This window comes from Oncorhynchus nerka, linkage group LG6 (genome assembly GCF_034236695.1).
Source record: "Oncorhynchus nerka isolate Pitt River linkage group LG6, Oner_Uvic_2.0, whole genome shotgun sequence".
NCBI classification, from domain to species: Eukaryota; Metazoa; Chordata; class Actinopteri; order Salmoniformes; family Salmonidae; genus Oncorhynchus; species Oncorhynchus nerka.
The window spans coordinates 32,449,499-32,472,064 of NC_088401.1; the positions used below are offsets into that span (position 1 = coordinate 32,449,499).

The following is a 22,566-nucleotide window of genomic DNA, read 5'->3' on the forward strand; positions in this document are numbered from 1 at the left end:
AAATCCCCTTGTGACAGGGGGAGGCAATTGAATGCTAGCTTCACAATTTAAAAAATGTATCGTTAAAACATTTATAGCCTGTCTATCTATGGGTAACAGCGTTGCTGTGTTTTGCTAGAACTGCTCAGTTTTCCACCGCAAATTGCTCAAAATGGTAGAACCTGCTCGCCTGCTTTTACACAGTTTGACTATTAGATGTTCAGTGTTTGTTTTAGTTTTTTAAGATATAGACATTTAAAAAAGGAATTGTTTACCATATTGAGTTGAGTTCACGTTATTGGGCTCACCTTAAGAGGGACAGTTTTTTATTTTTTAATCTTAAAATGAATCACTAATCCCATGAAATAAATAACCTTTATTCATATAAAAGAAACATCTGATTTATTGAATTTTCTATGTGGTCTACATTAAAGGGAACTTTATTTAATATAGCAGACTTTTAAATTCTATCCTTGTGCACAGTTTCTACTTAAAATATCAAAGGGATGCAAAAGGCACTGATTTTGTGGTACGACCCAGAGGCATGTTAGGTTCTGAGTGAAGGGGATTGCCATTGCGTGACATCAGTGAGGACCTGATCTGTTTAAAGCATTTTAAACAAGATTATAGTAATGCACAGGATGCTCATTCTTAGGACAGCCCACCTACCTAGTGCCAATGGAGGGTGGAAAATACACAGTACACAGAAAATACACAGTCAAGGTGTTATTGTAAAAATATGTACAGATGCAATATTTACAGAATATTTTAAAAGGTATTAAAAGTTGAACATGGCATAACAGATTGTTGAGTTAAATGTTTTTTGAAAATTGTACAATTCACATGATATAGAAAAAACTAGTGAAATAAGTTTCACCCATTAGTGTTGTCTATTCCACCTAAGTTATTGTAAAATGTATATTTTCTTAACAATCCATTACAATGTGTTATGATATCATGCTGTATAAGCCATCATAGTGGCAACGATAATGTTCAGGCACAAAGTATTCAGTAATCACTTTATCCCACAGGACACACTGAGTCTTATCCATCTTAAAGAAATATACGACATCTCTTTGTACCTTGAATGCCCTCCGTAATAAGCTGACTTTAGCAGAGAGCCCATATTTAAGTGTCACAGTCAAAGGATGGGGCAGTGCTGGCCACAGGAGAAGTAGAGCATCTCTAGTGCATCTGGCTCCTGTGGAATTTTCTTGACATCTGTCTGACCTTTGCCAGACTGACCTTTGCCAGGCTGGACCACCACGACCTTTCCACCTCCCGGGCCTTCTATCAGAGGGTGCACTTTATTATCTGGCATCTTGAAGTCAGTAGGGGAAAAATCTGGCAGGGTTCCATTCTTCTCAGCCCACAACTTGGGTTCCTCTGCATTGTCTTTACTGTCCTTCGAGACGTCACCCATGGCACTGCCCTTGCTGACAGAACTTAGGTCATCCTGGTACGGGTCTGAGTCACAGCCATGAGGCAGGTTGAAATAGGTGCACTTTGCCACAAAAGGTTTCACAGTCTTCACCATGTCCTCCCGATCGGTGTGGCCGAAAAGGGAGTATGGAACATCTTCTTTTGCATCTTTGCACTCATCTTCCGTTAACGCAGATGTGTTCTTGTAAATATTAATAGGCTCTGAGACAGACTTTCTGATCACGCACTCTCTGAGGAGCCACCTGTTTTCTTCTATCGGGACACAGTCTCCAGGCCCGACCTGTGTATTGAAGGCGATACACCGCGTTGGCTCACTGTATGTGTCAAAAGAGCTTGTGGCATTGAAGTATGATAAGTCCAACATTACTTTGGTCCGTGCATTATGGAATGGGGAAAGGCTGATCTTACCAGGAAATTCTCTGGACTTTGGTCTTGGGACAGATATTGGCTGACTTTCACTGGCAAGGACTTTTTCATTTGTATCTTTCTTCCCATAAAGCCTTTCAATAGTTCTCCTGACAAAGCCTTTCGTGATGGATTTCTTCACAGAATCATCCTCACCACTGGACATCTCAGTTGACGTCAGTGATCGATGACTACCGTCAGAAGTCCCTGGCCTGTTGTCAGACAGATCTGAGCTGTTTGGGCTGGTTAGTCTTGTTTGTCCATACTGAATGTCCACAATGCTTTTTGCCATAAACATTTCCTTTATTTTCTTGACCCTATTTCCCTCAGGCTCTCTAGTTATACAGCCATCATAGCTAAATGCTAGCGAGGAGGATTGTGGAGCTGGGGGGGACATGACTACAGTTTCTGATGTATTTATAGGCCACGTTGTCCTTTTACAAGTGTGCACAGGAGCTTTGTCTTGCTCTTTGACATCCTTAACAACATAATTGGTTGTTTGCATCTCAGATGCTTCCTCCACAAGCTCGGCTTGTTCATTAGATAGATGGGATACGCTTGTTAAATCATCGCCATCTGAGAAAGCGGGAACCTTTATGTGGGCAAACGGTTTGATGCCAGTTGTCTCTAATGTAATGCTTTTCCTTTGCTCTACATCAGCAATCTTCTTATCCAGTAGTTTTACTCGCTCTGCTACAGATGGTAATGGTTCCTCAAAACGGTTGGTTGTTTTTGCCTCAGTCGTTTCGTAATTCGTATCCTCCTCAAACGGCTGTTTCTCTACGAAGCTTTCCTCATACTCTGCATAACTCTCATCCTCTGTATATGGCTCATCCTTTACGCCAACATGTTCTGCCTCAGAGCTAGGCAGCTTCTCTTCACAGTGTACTTGCTTCTTCTCTGTGCCACGCCGATTATCCTCAACGTTGGCTTCTTCTACAGTATCAGACTGTTGTTCAAAGCTAACATGCTGCTCACTATCCTTTCCGCTGTCCTTATCCATCCTGTCATCGCTAGAATGCTGTTTGACCAAGCTAGGCTTAATTTCTATGACAGTAGACACTATTTCATTTTCAGTAGTCTGCTTCATCCATAAGTGAGTCTGCTCATCCTTCACGTTAATGTGTGCATTTGCATTGGGAAGGTTGTCTGCACGGTTTTCCTCTTCCTCGTCTAAGCTAGCCCGGTCGTCTTCAGGGGTATACTCTCTTTCCTCTCTACTAACCTGCATCTCTATACATTTAACCCCTTTCTCTTCGTGACTTGGTTGGTTCTCAATGTGACATTCGAGCTCTTCCTCTAAGCTAGCCTGATCTTCTTCAAGACTAGACATGTTTTCCTCACTGCTAACCTTTACATCTGTACATTTAACCCCTTTCTCCTCGTGACTTGGTTGGTTCTCAATGTGACATTCGAGCTCTTCCTCTAAGCTAGCCTGATCTTCTTCAAGACGAGACATGTTTTCCTCACTGCTAACCTTTACATCTGTACATTTAACCCCTTTCTCCTCGTGACTTGGTTGGTTCTCAGTGTGACATTCGAGCTCTTCCTCTAAGCTAGCCTGATCTTCTTCAAAACTAGACATGTTTTCCTCACTGCTAACCTTTACATCTGTACATTTAACCTCAGGCTCTTCATGGGTTGGTTTGCTCGCAACATGACGTTCCTCTTCATCTGAGCTAGCCTGGTCTTCTTTAGGGGTGGACTTTCCGTTCTCACTGCTATCCTGCAGGTCCAAGCATTTGACCTCTGGGTCCTCATGGTTTTGGCCTATGTGACACTCACATTCTTCCTCTGAGCTAGCCTGCTCCTCAGGGGTGGACTCTCTTTCCTCACGGCTAACCTGCATCCCACAATAGCTTGGCTGATCATCTATGTGACATTGTTGCTCTTCCTTCAACCATTCCTCCTCCACACATTTACTTTCTGACTCCACATGGCTAATTTGGTCCTCAACATGACATTTCTGTTCTTCCTCTGAGCTAGCCTGGTCTTTTTCTACGCTTTCCTTACAGCTGACCTGCAGCTCCATAGATGTAACCTCCTGCCCCACATGACTTGGTGGGTTCTCAATGTAGTATTCTTGCTCTTTCTTCAAGCTTTCTTCCTCCTCCACATAGCCTGCTTGTATGTCCCCATCCTTCTCTCTAGCCTCCACAGAACAGGCTGGCTTGTCCAAATAGCCATCATGCAATACTAAACTGTAAGCTTGCTCTATCTCTGAGGATGTCTGTTCTTCATCATGGTTAACATGTTTGTATGTACATTTAGCCTCCTCTTCTTCCCAGTTGTCCTGCTCAAGTTCAGCACCTTCCTTATTTGCTGGCTGTCTGTTTCTGTGGCAAATATAATCCTCTTTAAAGCTGTGTTCTTTTGAGGAGAAGTACTGCTCTTGCCTACTGCTTGGGCTCTCTGGGATTGGTGACACTGTATTTTCAGCCACCTCTTTGGGATGGTGAATATTTGTAAATGTTTTAATGATGGATTTAACATCAACAGTAGCCTCTTTATTAAGCACATGATCTTTTTCAGCCTCTTCCTTAGGGACTGCGGTTGAATTGGCATTTACCCTTCCCTCTGGGGATGACTCCACTTTTTCATGAGCTTTTTTAGAATTTTTTATTTCATTCCCATCCATGCTCATGCTCACCCCTGTTGAAAGGGCTGCCAATGCTTCCTTGACCTTTTCTGGCACATCAAGCTCATTTATTAGCTCATCGATATCCAGTGCTTTTTCTTTAATGTTGTAGTCCTCCACTGGGCGTGTCTCAAACAAGAGATCATGCTCTGAACTGTTCAGCGCTGAGCTGCGACTTCTGACTTTGTCATTGAGTTCCTGGAAGCCCTTCCAACTTTGCAGCAGTTGTGAGGAAGTAGACTTTTGCAAATCTGACAGGCTAGCTTTCAACTCCTCTGCATCCTCTATGTTGGCAATTTCTCTCAGAGACTCTATCATTTTCAAAGCCTCAGCACAGCTTACACTGTTTGCATTCAATTCAGGTAGGTTCCAGTTAGTGAAGCTTTCCTTTAAGGTAATAACAGATAAGAATGCCAGGAGAGCTTTGGAGGATGACCCAAATGTAGAGGCCACATGGGAGGAGAAATCAGGTAAGCTGTTTGACTTTTCAAGACAAGATGGACGATTGTTGTGTGTGATTTGTCTAATTGACCGAATTGAGAAACAGAGCTTCTCTAGCACAGGTTTCATGTCTGGCTGGGGAGGTAGTTGTTCTCTGTACGATGGTATCTGTGCTTTTGTTAGAGGCTCCTCTGCTGTTACTTTTGTACTGTCTCCCTGATCCGAATTGCTCAGGTTATCATCACCATTTGTCTCTTCGTGATTCACCAAAGCGGGACTGGGAGGTGTTGGTTTCTTCTTCATGGAGGGATTGAGATGTACTGGCGTTGACTTAGGCGATAATGGCGTTTGGCGGCTTTTCCTTGGTAGAGGTGTCCTTTTCAAGGTGGGACTTACTGGGGACGGTTCGATTTCCAGAGAGTGATTTCTAGATACTGGCTTTTTTTTTGCCTTGAGTCTCGTAGGTGGTGACACTATTTCCAAAGTCTGAGAATATGGTGACAGTCTATTTTTCAATGTGCGATTACTAGGTACTGGTATCTTTTCTGAAGAGAGATTACTGGGAGCTGACTTATTCCTCGTCATAAGAGTGGGTAAATTTGTTCTTTCAGGTGAAAAATTGTTGTGCAATTGTGTTTTCAAAGAGATATGTCTTGGTAGTGGTGTCCTTCCTTGTTGAGGAATGCTAGATAATTGGGTATTTTCTGAAGTGGAGTCACTGGGTAAGGAAGACTTATTTGGTGGCGATGTCTCTTCCAATGAGTGGCTGTTCGGTAGTTGTGTTTTGTCTACTGTGATTTGGACAGGGTTTGATAACCGGGCCTTCTCCAAAGTAGGATTACTGGACAATGAAGACTTATCCACTGACAATCTTCTGAGTGATAGTTGCTTTTCTAGGGAGACATTACTGATCAATCGTGTCTTCTTCGTTGGGAGTTTAGGTGATGATGTTTCTCTCAGAGTGGAGTGGTTGAACAATGTTGTTTTTTCCAATACATGGCCAGTGGGTGATAGATCCTCCTCTGATAGGGGGGAGATTGATAAGGCTCTTTCATCTGATGTGCGATTAGTAGGTGATGTCGAGATGAAACATGAGGGACTACTAGCTAATGAAGCCTCATTTAAGACATTGTTGGATATTAAGGTTTTAGCAGGATGTGATGTCTTGTCAGATGAGAGACCATTGGAGATTGGTGCCTTATCCACCAACACCTTTTCCACAGTAGGATCACTGGATATTGAAGACTTTTCAGCTGAGGCTTTCCTGAATGATAGTTGCTTTTCCAGGGAGAGATTACTGAGCAATCGTGTCTTTTTTGTTGCGAGTTTAGGCGATGGTGGTTCTTTCAGAGTGGAGTGGTTGAACAATGTCTTTTCAAATACATGGCCAGTCGTTGACGGAGCCTCGTCTGATGAAGGACTGCTTGATAAGGGTTGTTCTTCATCACCTAAACTACTAGGTGATGAACACATTAAATATGAGGGACTGCTAGCTACTGAAGACCCATCTGATACTTTGTTGGACAATGGTGTCTTCTCTGTTTGTGTTTTAGCAGGCAGTGGTGTCTTCTCAGGCGAGAGACAGTTTGAGACTGGGATCTTCTCTTTTAAGGAGCTATTTGGTACTGATGTATTTTCCAATGACAGATCATTTGGGATTGGTAGCTTCTCTACTGAGATCTTGATGGGCATTGATGTTTGTTCCAACGAAGGACTGTCAGAGGGTGATGGCTTTTCTACCGAGATTATTGCAGGAAGAAAGACAGAGAAACTGTTGGAGAGAGGTGGATTTTCAGCTGAGGGATTAGTGGGCAACCTTTCCTGTATAGTATCAATGTGTAATGGGGTATTTTGCAATGATGGGTCAGAAGGACATGGTAATGTTGTGTTTTCCATAGTCAGGTTTGTCTGTGTTGCTATATTTTCAAATGTTCTATTTGGAAATGCTGCTGTTACCAAAGATGGACTACTTGGTATGTGTGTTTTTTCTTTCAAAAAACAAGACTCATCTTCTTCAATGTCCATTTCACAATTGATTTCTGACACATCTGGAACAATGTCCCCCTCAGTTTCTACCTGAGACATAGTTGGTGTCTCCACATGTTGAGTTTCCTCCACTGGGTCTGGGTACACAGTTGGGAGGGCTTTCTCTAGCCAGTTCTCAACATATTCATTGATATTAGAAGAGGACAAAAGGAGTGCAGGCAGCGACAAATCATGACACTCTTTCGCAATCCTTCTCTCCTCGTGCACGGACCTCTGCCTTTTCAGTGTTGCCTTCACCTGGGCCTCCGTAGGAAATGAAACGTGCAATGATTTCTTCTTTACTGAAACTGACGTTTCATTTCCATTTTCACTAACATTTAGTTCTTTCACTGACGATTCCTTTGGGTTTTCAATATTTAATTTGATTTCCTTTCCTTTTAGTTTATTTTTCATTAGACTTCTGGCAGGTTTTGGTCCATAAATTTTCCTTATCGATGCATTGCGGCTAAACCCCCCAGTTTTCACTCTTTTATTGTTTTCAGGACCATTTGCATTACTCTCTTTACGTCTTTTGTCTGGTGTTGTACTCTTACGAACCTGGTACTTTCTCAACTTGGGCTTTGAGAACCTTTTCTTGACTTTCTTTACAGCTTTAGTGGTGGAATTTTCTTTGCTTGCTTCAGAGACCAACTTTGGGGTCTCGTTGTCTTTGGTGGGCTTGGAGAGACTGGTTTTATGGACATTTAGTACCCTGTTTCTTAGGACAGACCCTCCAGCCTTAAAAGTGGGTATGGTGAAGTCAGATGACAGAGACTGGTCAGCCCTCCGCACGCTGATTGACTCTGAGGCTGTAGAGAGTCTTTCCAGCTCCATCTCTAAGTCATTACTAGAGGAGAAGCGGGCTGTTTCCGAGGTGGCTGGTCTCCCATACATCAGACCATACGTGGACACACCCTGGACACTGTACTGGCTGTTAGCAAGGAAATCGTCCTGACAGGTCTGCTGCTCGTATATCTGCATTACACTTTCTCTGACTTCCTCCTCGCCATTTTGGATCTGTAAGATCTCTGCCGCCCCTGATTTAAAAGTGGATTGAGTCTTATTGTAATTGTTGATATCCATAGAGCCAACTCTCCTTGGTTTAGGGACTGGCCTGCTGCTGCATTGTCTGACCATGCAGTACTCCTCTTTGACCTCTCCATTCTTAGTTGTCTCTCTGTAGGAGTATGATCCCACAATGTTCTCCTGAATCTCATCTCCTGATGGTGTGTTGATGTTCTCCAATGAGGCCTGCTTCTGTCTGGATCTCCTGGGTCCTGGGGTAGGAGCCCTCCTGAGAGAGACCTCACTGACATGTATTTTAGAATTATCCTCATCATCTCCTTCCACACTGGTAAGTCCACTGGCCTCTGGAGACATATCATCCTCATCATCATGATCATCCTTTTTAGCATTGTACCCATTGATGGTGCCCATGGCGTTGGGTTGTGTTGGTGGTAGTGCATTTGACTCAGGAGATCTGATCTCCAGCTCAGACTCAGCCACACTGAGCTGGCTGGCCACACTGGACCTGGTCAGGGTGGTGGTCCAGTGGATGGTCTCCTCCTCCTTGATGGTCAGTCGTACCTTCATCTCCACCGTCATGCTGCCATCCTGGTTCACCCGAAAGGACTTCTCAATGTCATCATCACCGGGCATACAGTTGTCTGCCCCTTCATGTCCGTTGTAGGTGTCGGCGTCCGTTTCGGCAACTGACTCCAGAAAATGGCCAGCCTCCAGCACCACAGATCCCGTGTTGTTACTGGGGAGGTCACACTGACTTCCTGCAACGGAGTGGTGTATCTGATTCACAAAGTATCTCTCTGACGATGAGGAGAAAAGATGTGATTTGCTGCTGGACACGGACTTCATTTTCCCTTTGGAGTGGATCAAAGGAGAGAATGTGAAAAATGATGGATGGACATTTTTTGGAGGCAAGGATGTTTCAGCAGGTCATCAAATCCCCCAGAAGCAAGAAGAAAAAGAGAAGAAAAACATTAGTTAGAAAACCAGATCCACTGTCCACACTGTTCTTACTGCATCATGACGGGCTGCATATGAAGAGAGTAGGTCTATGTAGGTCATCCATGGTATTATGGATTAAACTAACGTCTCAGCACTTTCCCACTGCTTATCCCGTAAAGGTACGTAGACAGGGAGGGGATAGATTACTGCTAGACAGACAGCACTGTAGATGTGACATACATTCATGTCTAACTGTGCATCTTCATATTCTCAAAGTAATGCGAAACATGGCAGTTAAAAGGGATATGCTGTCAAAATTCTATTTAAAACATCAAGGCAAAAAAAATACAAAATGTTGAGTAAACATAGCTAATTAGACTTACGGGGTGCCGGTTGTTTTAGTCTTTTAGATGCCATTCGTCTGGCAGGAAGCCATGTTGGAGCAGAAGATCTCTGTGTCTTGTAGTTTCCAGACTTAAAGGCCTCCCGACCGGCAGCTACTACAATACCAGAGCATAGAATCAGAGCAGGGAGCCCATCCACCTGCAGACAGACAAATGCAATATTTTTTATTGTACTCTAATAGTAGTGGAATTACATTTTGATGGGAAAAACGGCATCTATTAATTATTAAAATAGCCCACTTGTAAAATCCTGCCTTAAAACTAATACTTTATTTATCCAAATTATTTTCACCAAATACCTAGTACCTAAATCATGTAGGTACCTAAATCATGCGCAAAGTAGAAGAGTTGAAATTATCAATTGAATTGTTTGTAATTGATAAATTGATAATTCAATAAATATTGGACACCAAGGCTAAATCAATCTCATGACACATAAAAAAAAGGTGAACTTTCTGAGGTCCCTACTCCCTAGAAACAGTATCCCAGAATGCCTCCTCAGTTAATATGATTAACAATTAAGGAGCTTAGGACTTTCTCTTTCTCTGGCTGTTATGTGTCAGTCAGGCAACATGCTGCCAATCAGTTAAGGCTTGGTCACCTCCTGTCATGACGTGAGGGCATCACAGGATAATACCAATGTTGAGTGAGGTAAGAGTTGAGAGCCTGAACCTCTAAAGGAGAGGCACACGTGTTTGGTTACAGTATCAGCTGTGGTGTCCTGCTCTAACTGGAGCTTGAGATGACGTTACAGTAGACGTTACAGTATCAGCTGTGGTGTCCTGCTCTAACTGGAGCTTGAGATGACGTTACAGTAGACGTTACAGTATCAGCTGTGGTGTCCTGCTCTAACTGGAGCTTGAGATGACGTTACAGTAGACGTTACAGTATCAGCTGTGGTGTCCTGCTCTAACTGGAGCTTGAGATGACGTTACAGTAGACGTTACAGTATCAGCTGTGGTGTCCTGCTCTAACTGGAGCTTGAGATGACGTTACAGTAGACGTTACAGTATCAGCTGTGGTGTCCTGCTCTAACTGGAGCTTGAGGTTGAACATATGAAAGAAGTGTTACTGAACAATAACAAGCAAATCTGAAATTATTATTATTATTAGCAGTAACTGTAGTGTCCATAGGCATGGAGAGAGCACTTACCCTTCTTCCATCCGGTGTGTGTAGTTTGACCACAGGAAAGTGCATCAACTCGGACACGTAATCCAGCAGCGCCTCAAAGGTGGGAGTGGTCCTCTTCTGTAGCATCATATTGTGCTTGACACTTGGGTCCCCATTCCGAAACACCATTAGCCTCTTAGGTGTGCGCACAGTCACAGGTTTTTTTTGCGCATGGGCCTGCCAGGGTTCTGTTTGGCCAGTTGCAAGGCCCGATGGCGGGCGCTCATGGGCCTGACATGGTACCAGGGCGGAAGCTTCTTACTGGCTGCTGCCATGTTGATGGGTTTGACCTTCCGCTGGTCTGAGCAGATGTAGGCCTTCCCATCCTCCAGTTCATCTAGTGTGTGCACCGCATGGACACCCCGCGGGGTGGTGATGTTCCTCACTCCGAACGGCAGCGGGACCTTCTTGGAGAGGCTGTCCAGGAGGGCATCGAAGGTCTTAAAGGTGCGGCTGTTGATGGCCATGCGCAGGCCACTGAACTGAGGGTCCCCGCTCTTGTAGAAGCAGACGTGCTTGGAGGCGATGGGGTCTGTGATATAGGGGTGACGTGACGTGGTCACTGTGTGCCCACTCCCCGAGGACTGGTCCTGGGGGGGCCTTCTTGGACCCACCTCACTCATTATAGCTGGTTAATAGGCTATGGAGAGAAAGAGATGAATGACAGTTGGTCATTTAATTAGAAGAAATCATGGTTAACAGTAGATTGATTATTGTCAAATCACATTTTATTTGAAAATCTTATTTACAAGCCCTTTAACCAACAATGCCATTTTAAGAAAATACCAACAAAAAAAAAAGAAATAAAAGTAACAAATAATTAAAGAGCAGCAGTAAAATAACAATAGCGAGGCTATATACAGGGGGTACCTGTACAGAGTCAATGTGCGGGGTCATCGGTTAGTCAAGGTAATTGAGGTAATATGTACATGTAGGATGAGTTATTAAAGTGACAATGTATAGATAATAAACAGAGAGTAGCAGCAGTGTGAAAAAGAGAGGGGGGGCAATGCAAATAGTCTGCGTAGCCATTTGATTAGATGTTCAGGAGTCTAATGGCTTGGGGTAGAAGCTGTTAAGAAGCCTTTTGGACCTAGACTTGGTGCTCCGGTACCGCTTGCCGTGTGGTAGCAGAGAGAACAGTCTATGACTAGTGTGGCTAGAGACTTTGACAAGTTTTAGGGTCTTCCTCTGACACCGCCTGGTATAGAGGTCCTAGATGGCAGGAAGCTTGGCCCGAGTGATGTACTGGGCCATACGCACTACCGTCTTTAGAACCTTGCAGTCGGAGGCCGAGCAGTTGCTATACCAGCCAGTGATGCAACCAGTATGCTATTGATGGTGCAGCTGTTGAACTTTTGAGGATCTGAGGACCCATGTCAAATATTTTCAGTCTCCTGAGGGGGATTAGGCTTTGTCATGCCCTCTTCACGACTGTCCATGATAGTTCATTGGTGATGTGGACACCAATGAACTTGAAGCTCTCAACCTGCTCCACTGCAGCCCCGTCGATGAGAATATGCTTTTCCTGTAGTCCACAACCATCTCCTTTGTCTTGATCACATTGAGGGATAGGTTGTTGTCCTGGCACCACACGGCCAGGTCTCACCTCCTCCCTATAGGCTTTCTCATCTTTGTTGGTGTCATCTGCAAACTTGATGATGGTTTTGGAGTCGTGCCTGGCTAGCAGTCATGAGTAAACAGGGAGTACAGGTACAGGAAGAGACTGAGCACGCACCCCTGAGGGGCCCCCGTGTTGAGGATCAGAGTGGCGGATGTGTTGTTACCTACCCTTACCACCTGGGGGTGGCCCGTCAGGAAGTCCAGGATCCAGTTGCAAAGGGAGGTGTTTAGTCCCAGGGTCCTTATCTTATTGATTAGCTTTGAAGGCACTATGGTGTTGAACTCTGAGCTGTAGTCAATGAATAGCATTCTCACATAGGTGTTCCTTTTGTCCAGGTGGGAAATGGTAGTGTTGAGTGCAATAGAGATTGCATCACCTGTAGATCTGTTGGGGTGGTTTGGAAATTGGAGTGGGTCTAGGGTTTCTGAGATAACAGTGTTGATGTGAGCTATGACCAGCCTTTCAAAGCACTTCATGGCTACAGATCGGTAGACATTTAGGAAGGTTACCTTAGTGTTCTTGGGCACAGGGACTATGGTGGTCTGCTTGAAACATGTTGGTATTACAGACTCAGTCAGGGACAGGTTGAAAATGTCAGTGGAGACACTTGCCAGTTGGTCAGCGCATGTTCGGAGTATACGTCCTGGTAATCCGCCTGGCCCTGCGGCCTTGTGAATGTTGACCTGTTTAAAGGGGCGGCAGGGTAGCCTAGTGGTTAGAGTGTTGGACTAGTAATCGAAAGGTTGCAAGTTCGAATCCCCGAGCTGACAAGGTACAAATCTGTCGTTCTGCCCCTGAACAGGCAGTTAACCCACTGTTCCTAGGCCATCATTGAAAATAAGAATTTGTTCTTAACTGACTTGCCTAGTAAAATAAAGGTAAAAATAAATAAAAAAATAAAACATTGGCTAAGGAGAGCGTGATCACACAGTCATCCAGAACAGCTGATGCTCTCATGCATGCTTCAGTGTTACTTGCCTTGAAGCGATCATAGAAGTAATTTAGCTCGTCTGGTAGGCTTGTGTCATTGGGCAGATCGCGGCTGTGCTTCCCTTTGTAGTCTGTAATAGTTTGCCAGCCCTGCCACATCCAACGAGCATTGGAGCTGGTGCAGTACGATTCAATCTTAGTCCTGTATTGACTTTTTGCCTGTTTGATGGTTTGTCGAAGGGCATATCGGGATTTTTTATAAGCTTCCGGGTTAGAGTCCTGCTCCATGAAAGCGGCAGCTCTACTCTTTAGCTCAATGCGGATGTTTCCTGTAATCCATGGATTCTAGTGAAGCCAGTGACTGATGTGGTGTACTCCTCAATGCCACCGGAAGAATCCCAGAACATATTCCAGTCTGTGCTAGAAAAACAGTCCTGTAGCTTAGCAGCTGCTTCATCTGACCACTTTCTTATTAACCGAGTCACTGGTGCTCCCTGCTTTAGTTTTTGCTCCCATATTAATTTAGTCCATCTATGACAAAAAAAATGTTTTTTTTTTGTTTAAAAACTATTGGCTACAAATCGATTTCTGAATGTGCTATAGCAACAAAAACCACTCTCTCCTGCTGCGTTTCGATAAGTAAGGATTCCAGGCATATGCGTTGTTAGTGGCTGGGACGTAGGGTTCAGCCAGGAGTTGATGGACAGTCGGAAGATCAAATTAAATGGTAGGAGGGACATCCCAGCTTCAAGTGGTGTCAGATTTCACATCCTGCTTCACACAGGCAGAAGAGACATACTGCTGTGTCCATGAGAATCAGGGCTACCGCTCAATGCAAGCCATTTCGATTTATAATAAAAAATGTTGGTTGGAACCAGAACAGGGGGCTTTACACCTAAGAGGTTTTAAAGTGCTGTGAGAATATTTTCAAAATTATTAATACATCATACAAGTAGGAGGTAATGCAACAATGATCTTTCCTTATGTACTTGAATGAGTAGGCTATTTCAATTATTTTTTTAAGTATATATTTTTTTGTCTATTATACCTTCTTCTTTACCAAAGAAGAAGTGAACACATGATGATTATGATTACAGACTTAATACAAGAGACAGGCCCCATTAGCAATGCTCATTACGCATAAAGGACATCAACAAAATCACATTTTCCTCGTTAGGCCTAATTGTTTACTGGTCCGATTAAACTGGTAACAGATTGAGTGACGTCTTGAGGGCATATGTTGTTTACTTCAAGGGACATGGTGTTATCAGGCTTAACAGACTACTGCCAGACTACAACAAACTACAACAATGAATGAAACAACATTGTATTCATTATATAGGATTCTTTGCTATTTCAGGCTATTGGATCATATTAAAGTAGTTGACAATAGTTTAGTCTCTTTGATCCAATTTCTGATCAGGAATTTGTACAAATAAACATTTGTGCCAATAGTGTAACTATTTATCACATAGGCCCTTTCATGTCTATCACTAAATATTATTGTAAAGTAACATTGCCGACACTGTTATATGGTAGAAACATACACCTTTATCTATATTTTATCTACAAGGTTATCTATGTGTTACCTACAAAGTAGCTAGGCTAAAGGTAGATTAATTTGAACAGAGGTATGTGCGACAGCTCAACTCCTCTCATCGACAATAAAACTAAAACAAAAGTAAATGAACATTTCATTAACATAAAAGATTGAGTAAACTCACCTAATATCCCATGATAAAAATGTCAGTTGGTGTATCCACAAAAGTATCGACAAAATGTTGTCCCATGTTCTGCATTATGGCTACTGTTGGCCAGCTCTGTGCTGGGAGCTAAGGGTTATTTAGGGAGGCAACATCATGATTAATTTGCTTAATCTTTGCTCAAAGATAATCTCCCCTTAGAACAGTGTTGTGTGTGAAGAGAGTGACTGTGTGTGATAGGCCTATACACTGCCCAGATCATAGAATATAATTAATTCAGCTGTCATTCATTGTTTCCAGGAAGTAATTTGAGAGATTCCCACCTGAGGAGATAACGTACTGTACTTTTTGAAAAAAAAAATAAAAAATTAGGGGCTAGATCAGCTTTAATATTGCATATAGATTGTAGCTTCCATCAATGTAATTGTCTGCGTCATCTCCAATCACCCATATATTTTTGGGTAAATACTGTATATACAGTACATTGATACATACATATACATAGATACATACATATATATATATATATATATATATATATATATATATATATATACGAATACATTTTGCAAATAAATTAATTAAAATTCCTACAATGTGATTTTCTGGATTTTTTTTCTCATTTTGTCTGTCATAGTTGAAGTGTACCTATGATGAAAATTACAGGCCTCTCTCATCTTTTTAAGTGGGAGAACTTGCACAATTGGTGGCTGACTAAATACTTTTTTGCCCCACTGTACGTTTTAATTTCAGTATTCTCCATCTCCACTAACCTAAACTAATCGTATGGATTGTTTTTCTATTAATAATGTAAAATTAACAGCTATACAGAAAGACTCATGTGAAGGCATAATTACAGAGGAAGAACTTCTTGATGCAATTAAAGCCTTTAAGTCTGGGAAAACTCCAGGGCTGGATGGCGTACTAGTGGAGGTATACCAAACTTTTTTTTTCATATACTCAGAGGACCGTTATTAGCATGTTTTAACCACTCCTATATAAATGCTTTCATATTTTCTGTCTGGACGAAGTGTTCGCGCCTCATGAAGATGGATTACAGGGCTGAACACGCAAACAACAAGTGGCTATTTGGACATAATTAATGGACTTTATGGAACAAACCAGTCATTTATTGTCGGACTGGGATTCCTGGGAGTGCCTTCTGATGAAGATCATCAAAGGTAAGTTAATATTTATAGTGTTATTTCTAACTTCTGTTGACTCCAAAATGGCAGATATTTCTCTGTCTGGATTGGGCTCTGAGTGCCGTTCTCAGATTATGCTTTTTCCGTAAAGTATTTTTGAAATCTGACACAGTGGTTGCATTAAGGAGAAGTCTATCTTTAATTATGTGAATGACACTTGTATCTTTTATCAATGTTAATTATGAGTATTTCTGCAAAATCACCGGATGTTTTGGAATCAAAACATTACTGCACATAACGCACCAATGTAAACTGAGATTTTTGGATATAAAAATGCACATTATCGAACAAAACATACATGTATTGTGTAACATGATGTCCTAAGAGTGTCATCTGATGAAGATCATCAAAGGTTAGTGATTAATTTGATCTATATTTCTGCTTTTTGTGACTCCTCTCTTTGGCTGGAAAAATGGCTGTGTGTTTTTTTGACTTGGCGGTGATCTAACAATCATATGTTGTGCTTTCGCTGTAAAGTATTTTTGAAATCGGACACGATGGGTAGATTAACAAGAAGTGTATCTTTCATTTGCTGTATTGGACTTGTTAATGTGTGAAAGTTACATATTTCTAAAAAATATTTTTGAATTTCGCGCACTGCCTTTTCAGCGGAATGTTGTTGAGGGGTTCCGCTAGCGGAACGCCTGCTCTAGAAAGGTTAATGAACATGCACCTGTGGAACGGTCGCTAAGACACTAACAGCTTACAGACGGTAGGTAATTAAGGTCACAGATATGAAAACTTAGAACACTAAAGAGGCATTTCTACTGACTCTGGAAAAACACCAAAATAATGATACCCAGGGTCCCTGCTCATCTGCGTGAACGTGCCTTAGGCATGCTGCAAGGAGGCATGAGGACTGCAGATGTGTAAATAAACTGTACTGTGAGAAGCCTAAGACAGCGCTACAGAGAGACGGGACGGACAGCTGATCGTCCTTGCAGTGGCAGACCACGTGTAACACCTTCACAGGATCGGTACATCCGAACGTCACACCTGCGGGACAGGTTCAGGATGGCAACAACAACTGCCCGAGTTACACCAGGAACGCACAATCCCTCCATCAGTGCTCAGACTGTCCGCAATAGACTGAGAGAGGCTGGACTGAGGGCTTGAAGGCCTGTTGTAAAACAGGTCCTCACCTGACATCACAGGCAACAACGTCGCCTATGGGCACAAACCCACTGTCACTGGACCAGACAGGACTGGCAAAAAGTGCTCTTCACGGTTTTGTCTCACCAGGGGGGATGGTCGGATTCACGTTTATCGTTGAAGGAATGAGCATAACACCAAGGCCTGTACTCTGGAGCGGGATCGATTTGGAGGTGGAGGGTCCGTCATGGTCTGGGGCGTTGTGTCACAGCATCATCGGACTGAACTTGTTGTCATTGCAGGCAATCTCAATGCTGTGAGTTAGAGGGAAGACATCCTCCCTCATCCTCCCTTCCTGCAGGCTCACCCTGACATGACCCTCCAGCATGACAATGCCACCAGCCATACTGCTCATTCTGTGCGTGATTTCCTGCAAGACAGGAATGTCAGTGTTCTGCCATGGCCAGTGAAGAGCCCGGATCTCAATCCCATTGAGCACGTCTGGGACCTGTTGGATCGGAGGGTGAGGCCTAGGGCCATTCCGGGAACTTGCAGGTGCCTTGGTGGAAGAGTGGGGTAACATCTCACAGCAAGAACAGGCAAATCTGGTGCAGTCCATGAGGAGATGCACTGCAGTACTTAATCTAGCTGGTGGCAACACCAGATACAGACTGTTACTTTTGATTTTGACCCCCACTTTGTTCAGGGACACATTATTCAATTTCTGTTCTGTTCTGTTTTTTTTTGCTGAGTTTATATCTCACTACGTACTGTACCTTACCATTTCGTATCTCTCCAAAACCATGACAGTGATTGCTTTGTAGGAGGTTAAAGGCAACATTTGAATTATTGCAAATTGAAACTTTGGTTACCAGCTGCCAACAGACAATACATTAATTTCATACATATTATGGCAAATATTGCTAAATTAAAACAAAATATATAGTTTTAAGAGTGTTAGCCTGATAATTCAAATGTAAAATAGAAATTATATAAATTACACTATAAGTGAGAATAACATTGAATACTGATAATATAAAGTGTAATTAGTAGCACATTTGTCTGGAATCTTATAAAATGAAAGCAGGTTTGTCCATTCTGACCAGTAGGGCCAGCAGATGGTACCTTACCCATTTCTAATTTTCCAGCAAGGCAATGCAGTAGACCTAATCTCATTCTTTAGATGATAAGGATAAGGGGGCTTTCCATTAGAATACCCTCAGAGAGGAGCATTTTATTCTCGATGAGGTGAGGTGTGTAGGGCACGCACATCACGCCATGACACGGTCATTTCTGGGATACACTCACCTTTACGTTGAGTTTAGCCCACCTTCTCACGTTGTTTAATTAATACACCTGTATCTTGTTCATGTAATCAGTGGTGCCAGTGCATGCAATTTACCTTGAATATCTTTGTGATCCCACATTTTCCTATAGAAACTATATTTATTATTATAACACATTTTATTTTTGATATACGTCTACCTTTCAACAGATTACAGAGTTATCAAGGTTGTAGAGTGGATTAGGGTGAAATCTGAACTGACGGTATTAGCCTGTTGTTTATGATCATCTGTATATCTGCACTCAGATGTTATGCAAGGGCGACCAAAACTGAACTACACCAACTATTTATAGTGAGAGAGGGATTTACTCAGGAGGTGGCTTCATTCCTGAGAAGCCCTGCTATGTAAAGGCCTTGATCAGTATAGTAAGGGACCAAAGGAACATTCTAATGCCAATTTTACTTACAGTAACAAATGTTTCAAAACAAAACAATGTCAGAGTGACATGATGTAACAGCAAACATCCATTTTAAAATGATAATTGTGTGTGTGGGAGCAGCATGTGTTTCTGTGAGTGTGTGTGTGGGAGCAGCATGTGTTTCTGTGAGTGTGTGTGTGGGAGCAGCATGTGTTTCTGTGAGTGTGTGTGTGCTTGCTTGATATTCCAGGAAAGAATTCCTGCTGAGCCTGACCAGACAGACGTGGAAGAATTCAGGAATGCCACTGCAGCCTCCCCGTGCACCCACTGTGTGGCCTGTTCCCAAAACAATACGGAGCAGAAACATTTGACAAATCCTTAAAAGGAAGCTGGAGTGAACAATGGAGGAAGGCCTCCAAGTAAACAGGTAGGCTTGGAGCCTGCATAACCCTCATTTCAATCCTCTCCTCCCTCCAGTGATAAGAGACTGGGGAATGTTTAAAGCAGGGGGCTTGGGTTGGGGGGGGGCACACAGATAGAGCAGCAGAGATCCTGTCCCACAACTGACATGTCTTGTTCCTACCCAAGCTTCAAGCTTCATCCACCTTCATTGTTAACACAAGAGTTCTGTTTCTTTAACTTTCTCAGTCAGATTCTACTAAACCAGATGTTAGTGTGATCATTTGTGTGTTTTCTTCTTCCTCTTCTTCTCACAGTCCCGATTACACTTAAAATCACACACTGTCACAACATCTGTCTCAACAGATTCCAAGTGCATTGCCACTCATACCATACCCTTAGCATCTATAACTAATTGGTGACAAGTTAGATTCAAACCTATTCTGTTAACGGGGGAAAATGTGTGATATGTTTTGGCCGTTGTACCCTCTCTATATTTGGCCTGGTGTTCTCTATGCAGCTGCTCATGCAGATCTGTCTGGGCGTACTCAAGTCAGACACCTCTCTACGATGTAATTCCTCAATCCACGGCCACACTCCTCCAGTATGTCACACACTAAGTGTTGGGGTCAATTCCTGCTCTTCAGGTCAACAACACTCAGCATTCACAGAAATAAACACCTTGGTTTTGCTCTTTGTTCTAAAGAAGTTATGGGAGGCAAGAAACAAAATCTTATTGAGTGCATTGTTTTGAATTAGAATATGCCTATATGGCTGACGTGGGTTCCTGGGAAGATTCCAACCATCGCAGCTGCCAGGCAACCAATTATATGTAACTCAACTGCAATCTCACCAACGAGTTACGACTACGACTGGCCATTCCAATTAAAAACCAAGCAGCTGGTCAAGCTCCTATCTAAGCTATGCTCTGTAACATACACTAATGGAAAAGTTTTGATATTTTCAGAGATTTCTTAGTTGAGTATGTAATGGTACAAATTACATTTATCCTGAGAGGACAGTTAAATGTGGAGTCAAGTAAAAATAAAAAAGTCCAGCCAGTCCACTTTGTTAATGTCCAAAAAATGCCTGCTATTCAGAATTCCATCCGACTGACATCATGCTTTTATAGGGTTGCACTTTTTTCCCTTTTTCATCAGCGGAATTCCCAACTTTTGAATGAGCAGTGTCTGCCAAACAGGACTCGAGGTCACTCCACCCATTCGCACATGCATGTATACGCACACACACTTCCCATATCGACAGATCCTCCCAAAACACACATTTGCGGACAGAAACACACTCAGAGGTCCCACACCCCTTCCATTTTACAGAGCTCTGTATCAGCTGTGCCAAGTTTCTAATCTGTCTGGTGACATCCCTGCTTCCACCATGGGGCAGAGGGAGAGATAAGCACACTCCTCTGTGCGGTAAATCACTCCACACACCCACTCATTCACTCGTTTGACTATTATTCAATTAGCCTGCTCTCACAATGGCCATGGTACCAGACTTCTACAATCAGACAACAAAATGGCTTCTACAGTAATTAGCCAATGACATACTCCTGGTTTTGTTATTGCAATACAAGCTAGATGATGGATACTGCATCCAGTACTACGTGATCACTTACATGGGCTCCCTGGGAAACAATAAGGATTTTATAATGACATGAACCTGCGGTGAAATAAATTGGGAACAAACTGTCTGCAGTCCTAATTATAGGACTGACTAATTACTAGTGTTATACTGAATCAGACTGAGCAGACAGTCTACTGTGATATCCCTATACTTGTGACTGCTTGGGAAAGGCTCCCACTGAGCTCTATAGAGAATACTACGACACTCAACAAGTACTAGGGGAGAAATGACTGATAGACATACAGTAATTTGATAATCTAAACATGTTTCTATTACGCCCCATTGTAATGTTGTACATTTCACAATCTTGAAGTGTGCAGGGTAGACCTCTCTTTTGGGTCGGTTGGGAGACAACAATCATTTAATAGCTCACGCAATCATTCAATAACATTGTAATAAAAAAGCAGAAATGTGTCTCTGTCACCGTGTGAGTACTGACCCCAGGGCTGAGTGCCACACGGTTGTTAGCTTTGGAGAGAAGTGGGGCGGGCGGAGGGCCAGTCTGCTGCCGGGACGGAGGACGGCCTGGCTATGTTGCGCCCCAGATAGCGTCCCTGGGTGAGGAGTGATTTATCCGTCTATGTTTGGGATGGGGCCACCATCAGACAACCTCCCTCTGATTAGGGGTCAGTCTCAGACAGAGCAGCCAGCCAGCCATGAGTAGAGCAGAACAGACCAGACGTGCAGCCTGCCTCCGTCGCGTCCGAGCCCCCGGATGCATCCTGACCACCACACAAATGGAGTTTCCATACGCTGCCCCAAACACACACACACACACACACACACACATCGGTGAGCCAGGAGTCAACCCAATTGAGGTGGCCTTGACATTCCCTCAACCCAACAACAAAAGGATTCAGTGAATCTCAGTCCCCCACTGTTTAACTCCTGTCCCAGTGGAGTATTTAATACCACTGTGTCTTCCTAACACTCGGGGTTCACTTGCAGGTTACTGCCGCCCCTGTTTTACTGGGGCCTTGGATCCATTGTAGGCATTTTCTGAACATTGCAATAGCTGACCCTTTCAATATAAAGGTGAACCCCTTCAGTTCACTGTACCTTTCATTTGTCATCTTAATTCCATTTGCTACAACTATAATTACGTATTTAATCAATTATCAGTATTTATTATTATTTCATAATCAGTGCTTTGAGCTCAATGTATAAAGTGGTTTATATATTTTATATATTTTTTTTTAACATGATTTCCTTTTGTTTCTTGCTGAATTTGTATAATTACAAAAAAAAGTATATATTTTTTGTACTCTTCCATACAGTGTTATGACAAAGCAATGTGCAGTTTTCACGTAGAAAACGACGTCTTCAGAAGTCATTTTCCAGTCATTCAAGGAAGTGACTGCTAATCAGTACAGATTAAAACCTGAACAATACATTGTAAACTATCTACACAACTATACCGGGACTGTTCATAAATCTTACAGCCATAACTACTATCTGCATCGGAGTTTCTGTTCTACAATATACAGGGAAACAGAGGGCTGGACAAAGCCTGGAAATATACTAAACGACCTCATACAGAGTACATGCAGGATATTTACTGCCCATTTCTATGAGTGATTTACAGTCCTGTATAGATACCAGGACAATAAGCTATGATTGATCAGACTACATATACATAGGGAAATGTGATGTAATTACATTGAAGCCATTCAGGCTTTATCCCATCAAACTGTAGCCTACTGTACATTCAGCCCACAACACTCAATTAAATCATACACCTTCACGAACAAACACATACACACTCTCCTGCCTCTCCTCTACCCCTCAGCTCTTTCT

At 42.8% G+C, this 22,566-nt stretch overlaps 1 protein-coding gene across 1 annotated transcript; it reads right to left on the reverse strand.

The window, feature by feature from the left end:
* Nucleotides 1-1,120: 1,120 nt before the first annotated feature.
* LOC115130360 (oxygen-regulated protein 1-like) lies at nt 1,121-14,838 on the reverse strand. Its single transcript, XM_065019064.1, is given in 7 exon segments — nt 1,121-1,702; nt 2,483-4,852; nt 6,119-8,808; nt 9,280-9,439; nt 10,454-10,629; nt 10,632-11,111; nt 14,750-14,838. Coding segments are annotated over 6 exon segments (6,441 nt in total). The 5' UTR covers nt 11,095-11,111; nt 14,750-14,838.
* Between the last annotated feature and the right edge of the window lie 7,728 nt (nt 14,839-22,566).